This window comes from Thermobia domestica, chromosome 2 (assembly GCF_964235325.1).
Source record: "Thermobia domestica chromosome 2, izTheDome1.hap1.1, whole genome shotgun sequence".
In the NCBI taxonomy this organism is placed as follows: Eukaryota; Metazoa; Arthropoda; class Insecta; order Zygentoma; family Lepismatidae; genus Thermobia; species Thermobia domestica.
This window is the reverse complement of record NC_137455.1, coordinates 241,564,248-241,580,003: the sequence shown is the minus strand read 5'-3', so window position 1 is coordinate 241,580,003 and position 15,756 is coordinate 241,564,248. Positions and strand designations below refer to the sequence as shown.

The 15,756-nt window shown below is 37.1% G+C and overlaps 2 protein-coding genes across 2 annotated transcripts; both read right to left on the bottom strand.

Moving 5' to 3' along the window:
* Positions 1-347: 347 nt before the first annotated feature.
* LOC145679376 (uncharacterized) lies at positions 348-2,813 on the bottom strand. Its single transcript, XM_081749958.1, has one exon. It carries the CDS (start codon positions 2,811-2,813, stop codon positions 348-350), a length of 2,466 nt encoding a protein of 821 aa, XP_081606084.1.
* Positions 2,814-2,887: 74 nt separating this feature from the next.
* Positions 2,888-4,129, bottom strand: LOC145679375 (uncharacterized). The gene has a single exon (XM_081749957.1). It carries the CDS (start codon positions 4,127-4,129, stop codon positions 2,888-2,890), a length of 1,242 nt encoding a protein of 413 aa, XP_081606083.1.
* Between the last annotated feature and the right edge of the window lie 11,627 nt (positions 4,130-15,756).

The following is a 15,756-nucleotide window of genomic DNA, read 5'->3' as shown; positions in this document are numbered from 1 at the left end:
AGTTTTCTTTCCAGTTTGCTTCAGTACTAACTGACTTAAATACTCACTACGAAATCTATCTCTCAATTGTGTTCTTATGTGCTGCAATCTTCTAAATCTTTTTGACTTGTCAACTGTCTCTATATGATCCAGATCAGGTACTCCTATCTCCAAATTATCTTGTAAAAACATAGCTGGAGTAATGGATGTGAGATCATTTGAATCTTCTGACAAATAAGTCAACGAACGTGCATTGATAACTGCTCTATGTCACACAACACTGTACTCAATTCTTCATAACTTAAAGACGCTCTACCCAACGTTCTACGAAGAAGCTTCTTGATCATTTGTATAATTCGCTCCCACCATCAACCCCACCAGGCAGCGGAAGGTGGAATGAACTTCCACTGTATTCTTTCTACTGATGAGTACAAAGAAATTTGTTCCCAGTCGATTAACTTAAAGAGATTATCTGCACCGACAAAATTCGTTCCATTATCAGAATAAATTACCTTCGGCCTACCGCGCCTGTCAATAAATCTCCTAAAAGCTGATAAAAAACTAGAGGTCGATAAAGACAGTACCAGTTCTAAATGCACTGCACGATAAACGGCACAAGTAAACAAGACAATCCAACATCTTTTCCCATCTTGAAGGAAGAGAGTCCCAGCTAAATCTACTCCGGTTATTTCGAAAACTAATGCATCTTTAACTCTGTCTTCTGGTAAGGAAGCTGGTGTAACATTAATATTTTTTGCATCGTACCGTTTACATTTAACACATCTTCGAACAACAGAACTTATAGTTTTTCTCCCACGAAGAATCCAAAACCTTTCACGCAACTTTGTCAATAATACTTGAACTCCAGCATGAGATGATTTCAAATGTTCCTTCAATATCAACATCTTCACAACTTCATGCTCAGGTGGTAATACAATAGGACTCCGAAAATCATCTTCATCGAGTCTACGTGCAATTTTAGTCTTTAAGCTAATCAGACCTTCACCATCAACAAAAGTACACAATTGTTTCAAACGATCTGGTTGACTAACAAAACATTCTTTCTGGATAGTTCTCATTATAACCTTCTCAGCTGATTCTATTTCAAATACCAATAGCTCACCCGTTAACCTTTCACTTTCCTTTGAACGACAATTATGGATAAAACGCAAGATCCATGCAACCATACGTATTAATTTCTCATAATTTGAAAAATATGGCATATACCACTTTGGCTCATTTGCAACACTTAATGAAACAACTGTTTTCAGTTTTTCATTATTTACTTCAAGCGCATTTGGTTTCATATCAGTTTTCGGCCGGAATTCTTCCGTCTGCCGTAACCAGTCAGGTCCTTCCCACCATTTACTCTTCAGTAACGCTGCAGCATTGCAGCCTCTTGAGGGTAGGTCAGCTGCGTTCAAATTTCCCGGTACATGTCTCCAACACTTTACATCGGAGAGAACTCGAATTTCCTTCACTCTATTCATTACAAACACTCCCCAAGGTTCATCATTTTTTATCCAGTAAAGCGCCACCAAAGAATCTGTCCAATAGAACAGAGGAATGTCTAAATTTAAACTCTCAATCACAGACACAGCAAGTCTAACTCCGATACAACAGGCCATTAATTCTAAACGTGGAATAGTTGACTTTTTCAATAGCGCAACACGTGCTTTGCTGAATAACAACTGGACATTAACTTCTCCATTGCATTCACTTCTCAAAAACACGACAGAAGCATATGCATTTTTACTAGAATCACAAAAAACATGTAACGTCCAAGAGTTCCTTGTAACATCTTGTGCAAACTGTCTAGGAATCTTTATTTCGGCTAACATCGCCAGTTCTTTATACCACCTGTCGAATTTCCTGGAGATTTCTGAAGAAACTGGTGTGTCCCAAGAGTTGTTATTTTCCCAGCTTTCTTGAAGTAACAATTTTGGAATCAACGTCACTGGTGACAGAAATCCTAGAGGGTCAAATAACTTATGAGCAGTAGATAAAATAACTCGTTTTGACACTGGTCCTTCTACTCTGCCTAAATTCTTTGTATCACACAATAAAGTGTCTGTACATGTGTCCCATAACATACCTAGAACTGAAGTGTAAACATCATTACTGCCTATAGAAGAACCACTATATACCCATCCTCGTAAATCGAATTTACCTTCACTGAGCAGCGTCTTTGATTTTTCGATTAAAGCAAACATTTCGTCTTCATTGTCAACAGACGTGATACAATTATCGACATAAAGGGATTGTTTCAGTTTACTAGCTATTTCTTCATATTCACGAGGAGCATTTTCTAAATGGTAATTAAGCACGGCCCCCAACAGAAAGGGACTGCAATTCACACCAAAAACAACTCGCATATGTCTAAAAGTTTTAAACTTCCTTTCGTCAAAATTCTCCCACCAAAGAAATCTTAAATAATCACGATCGTTTTTATTTACCGAAATTTGCAGGAAAGCTTTTCTAATGTCCGATATAATCCCTATCTTTTTCTCTCTAAACCTATGCATAAGTGCCGGAATTTTTTCAATTAAGTTTGGACCCTTCTCTAAACAGTCATTCAATGAATATGCACCCTTTGCTTTCGAAGACGCATCAAAAACTGGCCTGATTGGGGTAGTGGAATTCTCTTTTATCACTGCCCTATGTGGTAAATAGTAACTTCGATTGTCCAGCTCCTCCTCCTCGATTGTCCTTCCTTCTTCCAACCATTTTCGAAAAACGTTATCATGGTCTTCGTATCTTCCTTCTTGCCACAGCTTCTCGGTCATCTTCACACATCTCTTTTCAGCTATTTCCTTGTTGTCATGTAGTTCCATAGGTTCTTCCTTCCACGGCAATTTAACTTCGTAACGACCATCTGAATTCACGCACAAAGTTTCTTCAAAATGTCTTAAATTACTTCATGGTTTTCGTTCTTAGTCTTAACTTCTGTTGGGTCAGTGATGCCTAACGTATCTAATTTCCACAAATCCGTAATACGGTCACTAATTGACAATAAAGTGATCACAACATTGGCAGACATACCATAACATCTTTTGGACGGTAACTTACCCATTATCGTCCATCCAAACATTGTTCTAACAGCAAATAGTCCTGACTGTAACTTTAACATATCTACTGTTAAAAATTCACTAGCCATATCCGCACCGATTAACAGTTCTATTTCTCCCGTACTATCTAAATCGGACAGCCAAATTTTTCTCTTCTTCATTTCTTTTAACCACGGTCCACGTTTAAGAGAAGGTATCTCACTGCAAATCACTGGTTTTTCTAAAACTTCCATCCTACACGAATGATTGTCATTAACATCAGCTACAAGTATACTATATTTGTTAAGGGACTCCTTTTGTGTTTTGACACCACCAAACAAACTATGTTCTAAAGTTTCAGTACATATTGGTTGACAACCCAGTACTTCCACTACTCGCTTAGAGACATATGATCTCTGTGAACCACTGTTATAAAGTGCACGCACTACACATTCTTTCCCGTTTGTTTTCAATTTTAACTTAAGTGTTTGTAGGAGAAACTCATCCCTACCATTTTGATTCGTAAGTGTTACGTTATGCTGTTCTGAATTTTGTTTTGTTTTGTTTTCTAATTTTTCCGAGCACAAAACCGAAAAATGTTTTCCCTTACACAAAAAACAAACAACATTAAACGTACAGTTCTTGGCAGTATGTTTTTGAGGTTTCAAACACCGAAAACAACATTTTTGCTGCATTAAAAGTTTCTTTTTCTCTTCCAGGTTCATACTTTTGGCCTTTTCACACTTTTGTGGTAAATGATACGCTTCACAAAAAACACACTGTTTGTCCTCTTTTACCTGATTTTGTCCAGAAAACAGATTATTAACAGTAGGCACCCTTTTTTCTTCTTTATTCTTTTTAAAATTCACCATGGAAGTTTGTTTCACTTTAAACCCTGCTTGAGCTAACGCAGTGCGTTCTTCTCCCTCCACTTCATTTCTCAGAAACTGTAACAACTGTTTTAGTTTCTCACTATACGTATTTGCATTACTGTCACTTACACTAGCAGTCGCTGTATGCCTTAACCAAACCCTCAAAATTTCATCAGGCAAACAAGATTCTATCAAGGGGAATAACATAGCTGCATATTTTTCACTAGTCATACCTATTGATTCTAGCGCACGTAAATATGACTCAAGTTTATCATATAAGGAATACAATTTTAACTTATTTTTGCCATTCGAAACATTCTGTATAACAAGTCCTAACAGTTCACGTATGTAGTACTCTATCAACAATTCTTCTCGACCAAAACGATTGCATAAAATTTCTATAGCTTTATCGTAACGGCTGTGGGTGGATAACTGTTCACTACGTCCCATGCTCTGTTACCGGTACTAATTGCTTGTAGCAGGTATTGGAACTTGTCCTCTTTCTCGATTTCATCATCGTTATGAATTCGCTTGAACTGGCTCCAGAAACTTATCCACTCACTTATTTCCCCACTGAAAGTTTTCAACTCAATTTTCGGTAATTTAAGTTTCTTTTTACCTGTATGACCACCTGAACTGCTAGAAGGAGCTACTTTTTTCAAAATGTTCTCATGTTTTACACGCGCTTCGTCGAACATTTCCCGGTAACTTTCCACGTTGTTGTACTCTTCATTGTAACGTGCTTCACTTTTTTTGCTTGTATCACTAAGCAACAGTTCAAGAATATTTTCATCATAGGTTGATAATTCGGTTATAAGTCTCTCCAACTTCGTAAAATATAACTTCACACTTTCCACATTTACATTCTTTTTTACATTCAGCCACTAAGCTATTATAAGCCTTTGAAAACGATATCTGCACCGGTTTCCTAGCCTTTACTAATTTATCCATGATTCGTCCTTTTTTCCCGCCTCACGCTGGTGTTCCAAAATGTTACAGTCTATAAAAGCAATTTGTGTTTAAGAATCAAACCACAACTTTTCATCTTTTGTCTATTTTCCATTAAACGTCACACATTACTATATCATTCTACAAACAAGACCAAAACCATACAAATTGACTGAATGTCTTCAAAAATTACAAATTTTACCGGTACACCTACTACGTCTCACTACAGTCAAATGTTTTTTAAACTTTTCACAATGTTGTCAGATACAAACTCCACAGCTATTTTCTTCTATTCTGTATTTAAAACGTGCCTATTATGATGTTTGTATTTCTTATTCCATATTGCTGGAACATACCTCATTAGTTCTATTAATATGTCTCATAATCAAACATAATAGCGCAGCAAGACCTCTTGAGCATAGACACACACAATCCGCTGCAGACGAACTTCTAAACAAATGAAGACTTTATTCCGTGCAGTGCTTCAGGGAGAGCCAATGAAAACACGAACCACAGTGATGCTTCCGCTGAACATCGATGTGAAAACAAACTCAGTTGTTCATAATCGCGACCAGTAATTCACCCTCGCGGTCGACCTCTAGGTCGCCATGTAGCGTACATCTTCGGCATGCGCTTACCCATTTGGATCCATGTGTATGTGCTAGTATCGAGGGTGCGGCCGCGACTTAAACCTCGACGTCGATCGCAAGGTCTCTTCGGCATGTCCCTACCCTTAAGTGTGCTGCTTGGTTGCCTTTGCACAAACACATTTGAAACAAAGAATTATGTTTTAGAGGTTAGAAATTTTAACTTCCATCTCAATATTCTAATTGCTTATTATTTTTTGCTAATGGCAATCAAGTGAGAAATGTTTATTTTATTTCTATCAAATTAAAAATCTTGTGGCTGCGGCTCACCCACAAGATTATTTGTGTGGGTGCCAGAGCCCCGGACCACCCACATGGTCGGCGCACATGTATCGTACAATTGCAATAACTTATTGAATGCTAACTTAATAGATTGGATGATAATTTAAAAGACAGAACTTTTTAAGGTAATATAATTTCATTAAAATACACGTTATTACCGTTTCCATATCATAGCGAAAAAGAAAACTAACTGAATAACATTATTATGATAGGTATTATGTCAACTATTACTCTCACAATTATTGTATAAAAAATAATGTTATTGACAGAAAAAAACAGCATTTCGTTACTAAGATTAAGAATCAGTTGCGTACAGTTGCATCAATGTTATTGAATGTTACTGTGGTAAATCGTAAAGAAAAAGACTTGCTTAAAAAATGAAAACGAAATATTTGAATTTTATGTCCCATACTTATGCCGGATAGGAGAAAGTGCATGACGATGGTAAGAATAAATGAAGTGATTGAAGAAAGTGGGAAGAGACGGGATAATGCCAAGAAAACCCACACACATTGTGTTTGTCCTCCATAAACTCACTTTGCGCAAGCTGGCATCGAACTAGAAACCCCACGCTGCATTGGTGAACGCTCTACGACTGAACTAAGGTGGCCTCATTCCTTTTTCATGCACGACTAATATTCTTTATGTAATTAAAGAAAATTATATTAAAACTTAACCAATATCCAATATTTGTTAAATTTACGAATACGTTCTCCCAAAGGGACAGAGTTTTGGAATTCCGTCCATAGACGCTTCAGAAAATGTTAAGCACGGAAGTTGAAGAAATTCTGATGAATTATTTTGGTAACTCGCAAATTTTACAGAAAAGTGAACTGTTTCAATTTTGAATCCAAACGATTAAATTATAAACAGTCTGGGCACTTGTCTTTTGTGCGGGACGCCTGGGGTTGATTTCCGCCATGAGCTCATGTGATTTGGATCCTACGTAGGACACATCACACGAAGTTTTGACAGTAAAAATTACATTAAACTCCAGACAAGTAAGTTTGTTTTAATCACTCTTCAATGTTATATTTTCCATTGTTTATGATTGGTTAATTGATTGGTCTGGAGCTTACCCGTATTAAGCACTGACGCTATATGAGACGTGGATCTATAGCTTACGTAGAATTATGAGGACTTGATTTTCTGCCAGGAATCAAATTCTGCTCTCCCACACCAAAGGTTTGTACAGTAATCATATAGCCACGAGGGAGTCCCATGTTCTATGAGTTATTGAAATAAATATGAAGTGTAGTACTTTCAAATTTATGCCTGCTTACGATGGAGGGCGTTTACTTTTAAACAACAGCATAAAAATAATAGAAAAAACAAAGTACTCGGACTTCAGATCCACAATTGCAACAGCACTATGAAACCTTTCAAATAAAGTTATCTTCCAGTGTAGATTACCAACAACAGTTCATCAAATGAATTTACGTTTATGTGAAAAAATATTAAACATTTTGGTTCGCTGCTATCTTAATTCTATAAACATAGCGGTCTTTCAGGCAGGTGAAGTTTACGTAAGGAGTACTCCAGTAACGCCTCCTTTTCTTCTTCATAACTAACTGACTCACGAATTCTGTGGCCTATGGAACCCGGAGATTCGAAGCCGTAATCAAAAAAGCTCTTCATTGAGTTCTGTCCTTAGTCAATTGTCCTTTGTACTCCTCTTAATTTTGTCCTTCCACATACGCCTAGGCCTTCCTAATGGTCTTTTCTTGATTTGCTTTCCAGTTAATATCTTTAAAGTGGTTCTACTTTCTTCCATTCTCGCTACATGACCTGCCCACCTGAACCTCCTAGCCTTAATGACTAACGATGTTAGGTAAATGATATAAATTATGTCGTTCCTCGTTATGAAGTTTCCGCCATTCACCATTTTCATCCCTCTTGGTCCGAATATTCGCCACAGGATTTTATTTTCGAATACTTTCAGTCTGCGTTCTTTCCTCATAGTAATTGAGCAAGTTTCGCAAAAATACAGCACAAGAGGCATAATGACCGTTTTATATATTTTAAGTTTCAACTTTTCTTTCTTTTTACAGAATTCACGAAGACAAAAGAGTTTGGACTGAATAATAACACGAATTCAATGCTTTCAAACGACATTTAATTTCTTCACGGATATCATTCTGTTCCGATAATGTGGATCCTAGATATTTGAAAAGGTCTACTATGTCGAAAGTATTGTTTGATATTTTAACGTATCCATTACTTGGAGCATTGTGATCACGGTGCATTTTCATATATTTAGTTTTTTCTGTATTTACTTCTAAGCCCATGTCAATGCAGGCATTTAATAAAACCTCTGCATGTCTTTCAATTGTCCTCATATCTCTCCTATCAGTTTGACATGATCAGCATAAGCCATAACCTGCTGAATGCTATTCAGCTCTAAGGCCTTGTTGCTATATTTAATTTTCCTTGTAGCATATTCCAGAACAAATTTGAATAATAATGGCGACAGTGCATCTCATTGTTTTAGTTAATTCTCTATGTGAAAGATCATGGCAAAATATTTTCCTACCCGGACTTAACTTTGAGTTTTATTTAAACATATCTTTACTAATCTAATTAGCTATTTTGGTATGCCGAGTTCGGTAAGAATATTGTACAATATTTCCCGAGTCGGAGGCCTTTCTGACCGGGTCGTAGGCCTCTCTGAAATCAATAATTATTGATGTACCCGAGTGTTGTATCCCCATTGCTTTTCGAACATAAAGAAATGGGAATTCATTCCTTTTTCTTCTTTATAAAGTTATAAACTAACCATACGAAAGCAACTAGTTTCCTGTGAAATGCGATCTTGAATGCGTATCCATAATTTGTTTCTGCTGCCAATGATGCCAACTGTCACTGCAATGCCTGCACGACCTCGCATCAAGAACACAGGAAATAGTCGAGGATTGATCTTGCGACACTTATTGCCCGTGTTCATCGGGGCTACAGGTACACGATCAGTTCCGCATTTAGAACCTCGGCGACCCCTTCCCCCAACAAATATGTTGGCACTCACCCTCTTCCTTTGATTCCATATTAATTGAAGGGGCGTGGAGACCATTCCTGGTATAGGAAAAGAAGCGTGTTGTATCGTTACTGAGTAGATGCGGGGTACTTCTTTGTTAATGTAGATGACTGTTTTTGTATTTATTACAACATAAATTTGAGGGGCACTGGCTTCTATCTAATGTAAAAGATCCCTTAATTTGCTCTTTTTAAGTTTGTAACTCAAAATGTTTTGGAAAAAGTTATAACTACTAAATTTCACGCCCTTAAAAGAGTTTGCAATCTAGGCACGGACTTATTTGGCCTGCTCTTTTTAAGTTTGTAACTCAAAATGTTTTGGAAAAAGTTACAACTACTAAATTTCACGCCCTTAAAAGAGTTTGCGCTCTAGGCACGGACTTATTTGGCCTAATGGGAATTGCGGCCCTGTTAATAATGTTATATTTATTGATACATTTTATTGCAGAACAATATCACGAAGTAAAACGAGGGAGAACGAAATACTGTAGACCTTAAAGTCATGAAGAATGTTATTCAAACAGTTTCATTTCATCCGTGTCGCCAAGTTTTGCCTAATCCTCGTTTCGCCTAACCAATTATCTGACACTTTTATGACAGATAAATGATAAGATTTAAGTCCGCCATTTTAGGCGAAAAAAGGATCCTCGTTTGGCCTAATCCTCGTTACGCCTAAAATGGCGGACAATAAAAAAATCACGGAAATTCAAGTAGAGGGAAATTATGAAAGAAAATTCGCTAGAAAGAAATGCAAATTCTTTTATTAATATTGATATTATATTAACCCGCGGTCAATATTTTCAAGCAGTTAGGATTAGCAAAACTCCTTTATGTATTTACCATGTCCGTATATATAATGTGTGTGTGTATCTGTATGAGAGAGAGAGTGAGTCCGCCCGGGAAACAAAAAGATCACTACTATGCAATAAGGATGTTAGATTCACTATTATGCACACCAGTTAAATTTGATTGTATCATACGTGTCTTCAACTCCGGATTATCCATAACTAGTATCATTAAAATTTGTTCAATTTTTACATCATCTCCGAGACGTAGCAATCTTAATCAGAGACTTATGCCATGGACGTTCCGGTAGTATGTCAAACGAGTGAAATTTGACTTCAAAAGTTATAATTTCACCAATGCAATTAAAAAAAAAAAACTAGTTGATTAAGTGCTTTGAGAAAATTCAAGTTGTAATGTATTGGGACGAAAAAACTATAAATGAAGGTGAGACGTATAAACAACTGCTAGAGTATAAATAGTACTTGTTTATCTTGAGCTTCTTTCAGATGTGTTCTTGTATACACAACTCCAAAAGTGCATTACCACCTGGAATTCTCCTTTTCCTGCAATAGCAGGTAACCCAAAAAGCTCGGCGCTTCGGTTGGTTGCGAATTCGAAAGGCGTTGGAACAAACCTCAATTTTGTAACAAATATATCAGTGTGGCAAACTGCAAATAACAGAATAAAACGAATTATTGAAAATGACAATTTTATTATCGTGGCGGAGTTGGATGACATCAAAAGTTACAACATGATCTTACTTAAGCAGTTCAAACAAGATCAATGGCAAGAAACACATATCACAGGAAAGCATTTCTCTCCTCCTCCGCAACAAAAAATAATCTCATAAAAGAAAAAAAGTTACATAATGTGAAGGTTTAATATAAAAGCCTCACCAAATATTTTGAAAGTAGACAACGGAAAATTCAAGAACAACTGAACCGAAGTGCATGCGAATGAATTATAGACGTAAAATGAGGACACGGGTTTCGTATTTTCCTAAAAAAAGGTTGGGTGGGGCACGAGCCCCTCCAAACCTTTGATCACGAAATATCAAACGTGCTAGTAACACTATGTTAAATGTGTGTAAAGGACATGAAGAATTGCAACGAAACTTTGTGTATGGACAATACGCCAAAAATAAACGAATACGGGTTTTTATGTTCTGTGGAAAAACGATTTTAGGGGGCAAAAGTCCCCAGCAAAATGTTTAAAGCTGACGCCCGAAAGGCAAGGAGAAGTGAACTAAAGTGAATGAAATTGTGAACAGAGATTGCAGACGTAAAATGAGGATACGGGTATCGAATTTTCTTGAAAAAAATGTTGGGTGGGGCACGGACCCCTGCAAACCTTTGATCACGGAATATGAAAAGTGCTAGTAATACTATGTCAAATGCGTGTAAAGGACATGAAGAATTGCCAGGAAACTTTACGTATAGACAACACGCAAAAAAAAGGAATACGGTTTTTGATTTTCTGCGGAAAAACGGTTTCAGGGAGCAAAAGAACCCACCCCAAAATTTTGAAAATTAACGCCCGAAAGATTAAGGAAGTGAACCGAAGGGAATGAAATTTTGCACACATATTATAGACATAAAATGTGGGTATACGGGTTTCGTATTTAACTGGAAAAGACGGTTAGGTGGGACACGGGCCCCTCCAAACCTCTGATCACGAAATATGGAAAGCGATAGTAACAGTATATCAAATGTGTGTAAAGGGCATGAAGAATTGCAACGAAACTTTGAGTATCGACAATATGCCAAAAATAAACGAATACGGGTTTTTATGTTCGATTTTAGGGGCAAAAGTCCCCACGCAAAATTTTTAAAGCTGACGCCCGAAAGGCAAGAAGAAGTGAACCGAAGTGAATTAAATTGCGAACAGAGATTCAGACGTAAAATGAGCATACGGGTTTCGTATTTTCTTAAAAAAAATGTTGGGTGAGGCACGGACCCCTCCAAACCTTTGATTACGAAATATGAAATGTGCTAATAATACTATGTGAAATGTGTGTAAAGGACATGAAGAAATGCAAAGAAACTTTATGTATAGACAATACGTAAAAAACAAAGGAATACGGTTTTTAATTTTCTGCGGAAAAACGGTTTCAGGGGGCAAAAGAACCCACCCCAAAATTTTGAAAGTTGACGACCGAAAGATAAAAAGAAGTGAACAGAAGTGAATGAAATTTTGCACACATATTGTAGACATAAAATGTTGGTATACGAGTTTTTTATTTACTGAAAAAGACGGTTAGGTGGGGCAAGGACCCCTCCAATCATTTGATCACGAAATATCAAAAGTTCTGGTAAAAATATGTGAGATGTGTGTAACGACAAGAAGAATTGCAACTTAGCTTTCTGTATGGACAATATGCAAAAAATAAACGAATACGGGATTTTATGTTCTGTGGAAAAACGATTTTAGGGGGCAAAAGTACCTACGCAAAATTTTTAAATCTGACGCACTGAAAGCAAGAAGAATTGAACCGAAGTGAATTAAATTGCGAACAGAGATTCAGACGTAAAATGAGGATACGGGTTTCGTATTTTCCTGATAAAAATGTTGGGTGAAGCACGGACCCTTCCAAAACTTTGATCACGAAATTTGAGAAGTGCATAGAAGTGCTAGCTATGTCAAATGTGTGTAAAGAACATGAAACATCGCAACGAAACTTTGCGTATAGACAATACGCGAATAAAAGGATTACGGCTTTTTTTATTTTCTGCGGAAAAACGGTTTCAGGGGGCAAAAGGACCCTCACCGAACTTTTGAAAATTTACGCCGAAAGATAAGAGGTGAACCAAAGTGAATGAAATTTTGCACACATATTGTAGGCATAAAATGTGCGTATACGGGTTCGTATTTACCTGGAAAAAAACTGTTAGGTGGTGTATAGACGCCTCCAAACCTTGATCAATTCTGTTTTTATATTCTGTGGAAAAACGATTTTCGGGAGCAAAAGCTCCCACCCAAAATGTTGAAATTTTATGCCTGAAAGGCAAGTTGAAGTGGACCGAAGTGAATGAAATTGCGAAAAGATATTGCAGACATCTAACTAAGAAATACGGGTTTCGTATTTTCCTGGAACAAACGGTTGGGTGGGGCACGGAACCATCCAAACATTTGATCAAGAAATATCAAAAGTGCTAGTATCAGTATGTCAGATGTGCGTAAAGGACATGACGAATTGCAACGAAAGTTTGTGTATCGACAATACGCGAAAAATAGACGAATATGAGTTGTTTTATTTACTGCGGAAATACGGTTTTAGGGGGCAAAAGCTTGCATCGAAAATTTTAAAAGTTGACGCCCGTAAGGAAAATAGAAGTTAACCGAACTGAATGGAAATGTGAACAGACATTGCAGACGTAAAATGAGGGTACGGGTTTTGTATTTTCATAAAAAAATCGGTTGGGTGGTGCACGGACCCCTCCAAACCTTTGACCACGAAATATGAAAAATGTTAGTAACACTAGGTCAAATGTGTAAAGGACATGAAGAATTGCAGGGAAACTTTACGTGTTGACAATACGCAAGAAATAAATGAATACGGGTTTTTATTTTCTGCGGAAAAACGGTTTTAGAGGGCAAAACTATCTCCCGAAATTTTGAAAGTTTACGCCCGAAAGGCAAGAAGAAGTGAACCAAAGTGAATGAAATTATGCACAGTTATTTTACACACAAAATAAGTGAATACGAATTTTGTATTTTCCTGGAAAAAAAGATGGTTGGGTGGGGCACGGAGCCCTCCAAACATTTGATCACGAAAACATTGTAAGCGTTAAAGGTGCCTCCCGAAATATTATAAAATACTATATATACTATTTGTGCTTACTGCTGATCTTCCAAATTTGAAAAATCGGATGGATACACTTGTGAAACACGAAAGGTCTTATTTTACATATCCAATATCTACACACAATTTCTTTCGCTTCTGTCCACTCCTTCCGCCACCAGACGCCTCGGTCCACCCAAAAGTTTTTTCTTTCCAGGAAAATACGAAACTCGTATTCCTTCATCTTACCTCTACAATATTTGAGCACAGTTTCATTCACTTCGGTCCACTTGTTTTTGCCTTTTGGGCGTCAATTTTCCAAATTTTGTGTGGGGGCCTTTTCCCCTTTACCGTTTTTTCCACAGAAAATAAAAAACGCATTAGTTTTTTTCGCATATTGTCACTACAAAAAATTTCGTTGCAATTCTTCATGTTCTGTAGGCCCTTCTGCAAACTGCTATTAGCACTTTTGATATTTCGTGATCGAGGGTTTGGAGGGGTTTGTGCCCCACCTAACCGTTTTTTTAGGAAAATACGAAACCTGTATTCCCTCATTTTATGTCTACAATATCTGTGCACAATTTCATTCACTTGGGTCCACTTGTTATTACCTTTCAAGCGTCAACTCTCAAAATTTTGGGTCTGGTTTATCACCCCCTGAAATAACTTTACCGCAGAAAATAAAAATACACGTATTAGTTTATTTTATGTGTAGTATCTACCTACCAAAATTTTATCAAAATCGGAGTGTTACACTTGGGAAGTGTTACTTGTCAGTCATTGTAGAACTATTTTCCTTGTTTTTCCATCAATAAGAAATTGCATGACAAGTAAAGGGTCCAAATGAATGAATCGAGTTGCAGGATGAGACTTAGTGCGACTGATAGAGGATATGGAAATATGTATATGTGCAAAGTTATAAGGGCTGAACGCCATAAGAAACGGAGGGGGGTCAAAATTTATGGGAGGAGGGCTATGCTATGTTATTGAAATACATCAAATAAACTATTGAATCATGAAAATAGTGAAAGAGACAATGCAAACGGTGATAGTTTCTCATATTGACAGAAGAAGAATGGGCAGAGTAGATCGCGAACCTCTAGCGGCACCTTCAAATCCGCCATTTTGAAATATGTGATAATATTCGGAATGGAAAGGTAGTGATGTGATATATCAGTTAGGGCCAGCATGTTCTCAAAAGTCAATTATGAACTTTAGTGATCGGTATCTGTACTTAGTTGTTAGATTTAGATAATCTTCATAGTTATTTATGAAAATCTAGGAGACTGATACTCGTATGTTGAAAGTATGGACTATCACGAAAACACATATAAGTTGAACATGTCCAAAGCCAAGAAAACTAACCTCGAAATTGATATCCAAGTTGTATATTATTATATTTCACTGTCGAATATCAAATTTCGTTGTTATTTTTCTTGGTTTGTAGATATGAGTTATTTTTTGTCCATAATACGACTAATAATGCTAAAAGACTCACAAGTCAAATTTAATTCGTACCTTTAGCATTTCTTACAATCTACGTTCAATTGTAGTTCTTATCCTTTCAAAATTATGAGCCTCACAGACTCCTTCTTTCTTACAAATATTAGTATCAATAGTATAACCTATTGAAAACTTATATTAACGGTAACCCACCGACAAACTGTAAGCAACCCCTGTAAAATGAAATGAAGTATTTCATTTTAACGAACCACGATTATGCTCTTTAGGCTAAGGGAGACAATGATTAAGGCAAGTGAATGTTGATGGAAGATATGATGGAATGAGAATGTGGAAGGAAATTGAAGTATCCCGAGAAAACCCACACACGATACGATGGTGTCCACCACAAAGTTTCTTGGCTGAGGATCGAACCAGAGGCCCCACGTACCAGAAACAAGTGTTTACCACTGAGTCACCGTGTCCTCCCCCAATCCCTAAAAGACGCGGACATCCAGTTAAGAATAACTGACATAAAAAAAAAGTACTTACCATTTTCTCACAAAGGAAACTCCACGAATCCCACATTCTGACCGTTTGTACTTCTTGTATGTTGGTTTATCACAAACATTACTTAGTATATCGATACATCTGTCAGAATAATAGTGTTTACTCCAAAGTAGGGGCAGGTAACTTAGTGATAGAGCGCTTACTTCTGGTGCGGGATGGACCTCGTTCGATCCCAGATTTAAATTATTTCCTAAAGATTAGCTTCCATCTATTACCTCTCTTTATTATTGGATGGGATTTCAGTTTAGCATCCCTTGGGTAGCAAAATTACATGAGATATGGAGCTACGGATTAACATGAGATCCGAAATGCTTGCGCTCCCGCCGCGAATCGGAGCCGGGTCTCTTATGCGAAAGTAGCAGACGCTACCCAAT

What these genes read in the sequence shown, in the direction of transcription:
- LOC145679376 (XM_081749958.1), bottom strand. Translation starts at nt 2,813, where the DNA reads ATGGAACTACATGACAACAAGGAAATAGCTGAAAAGAGATGTGTGAAG.
- LOC145679375 (XM_081749957.1), bottom strand. Translation starts at nt 4,129, where the DNA reads ATGACTAGTGAAAAATATGCAGCTATGTTATTCCCCTTGATAGAATCT.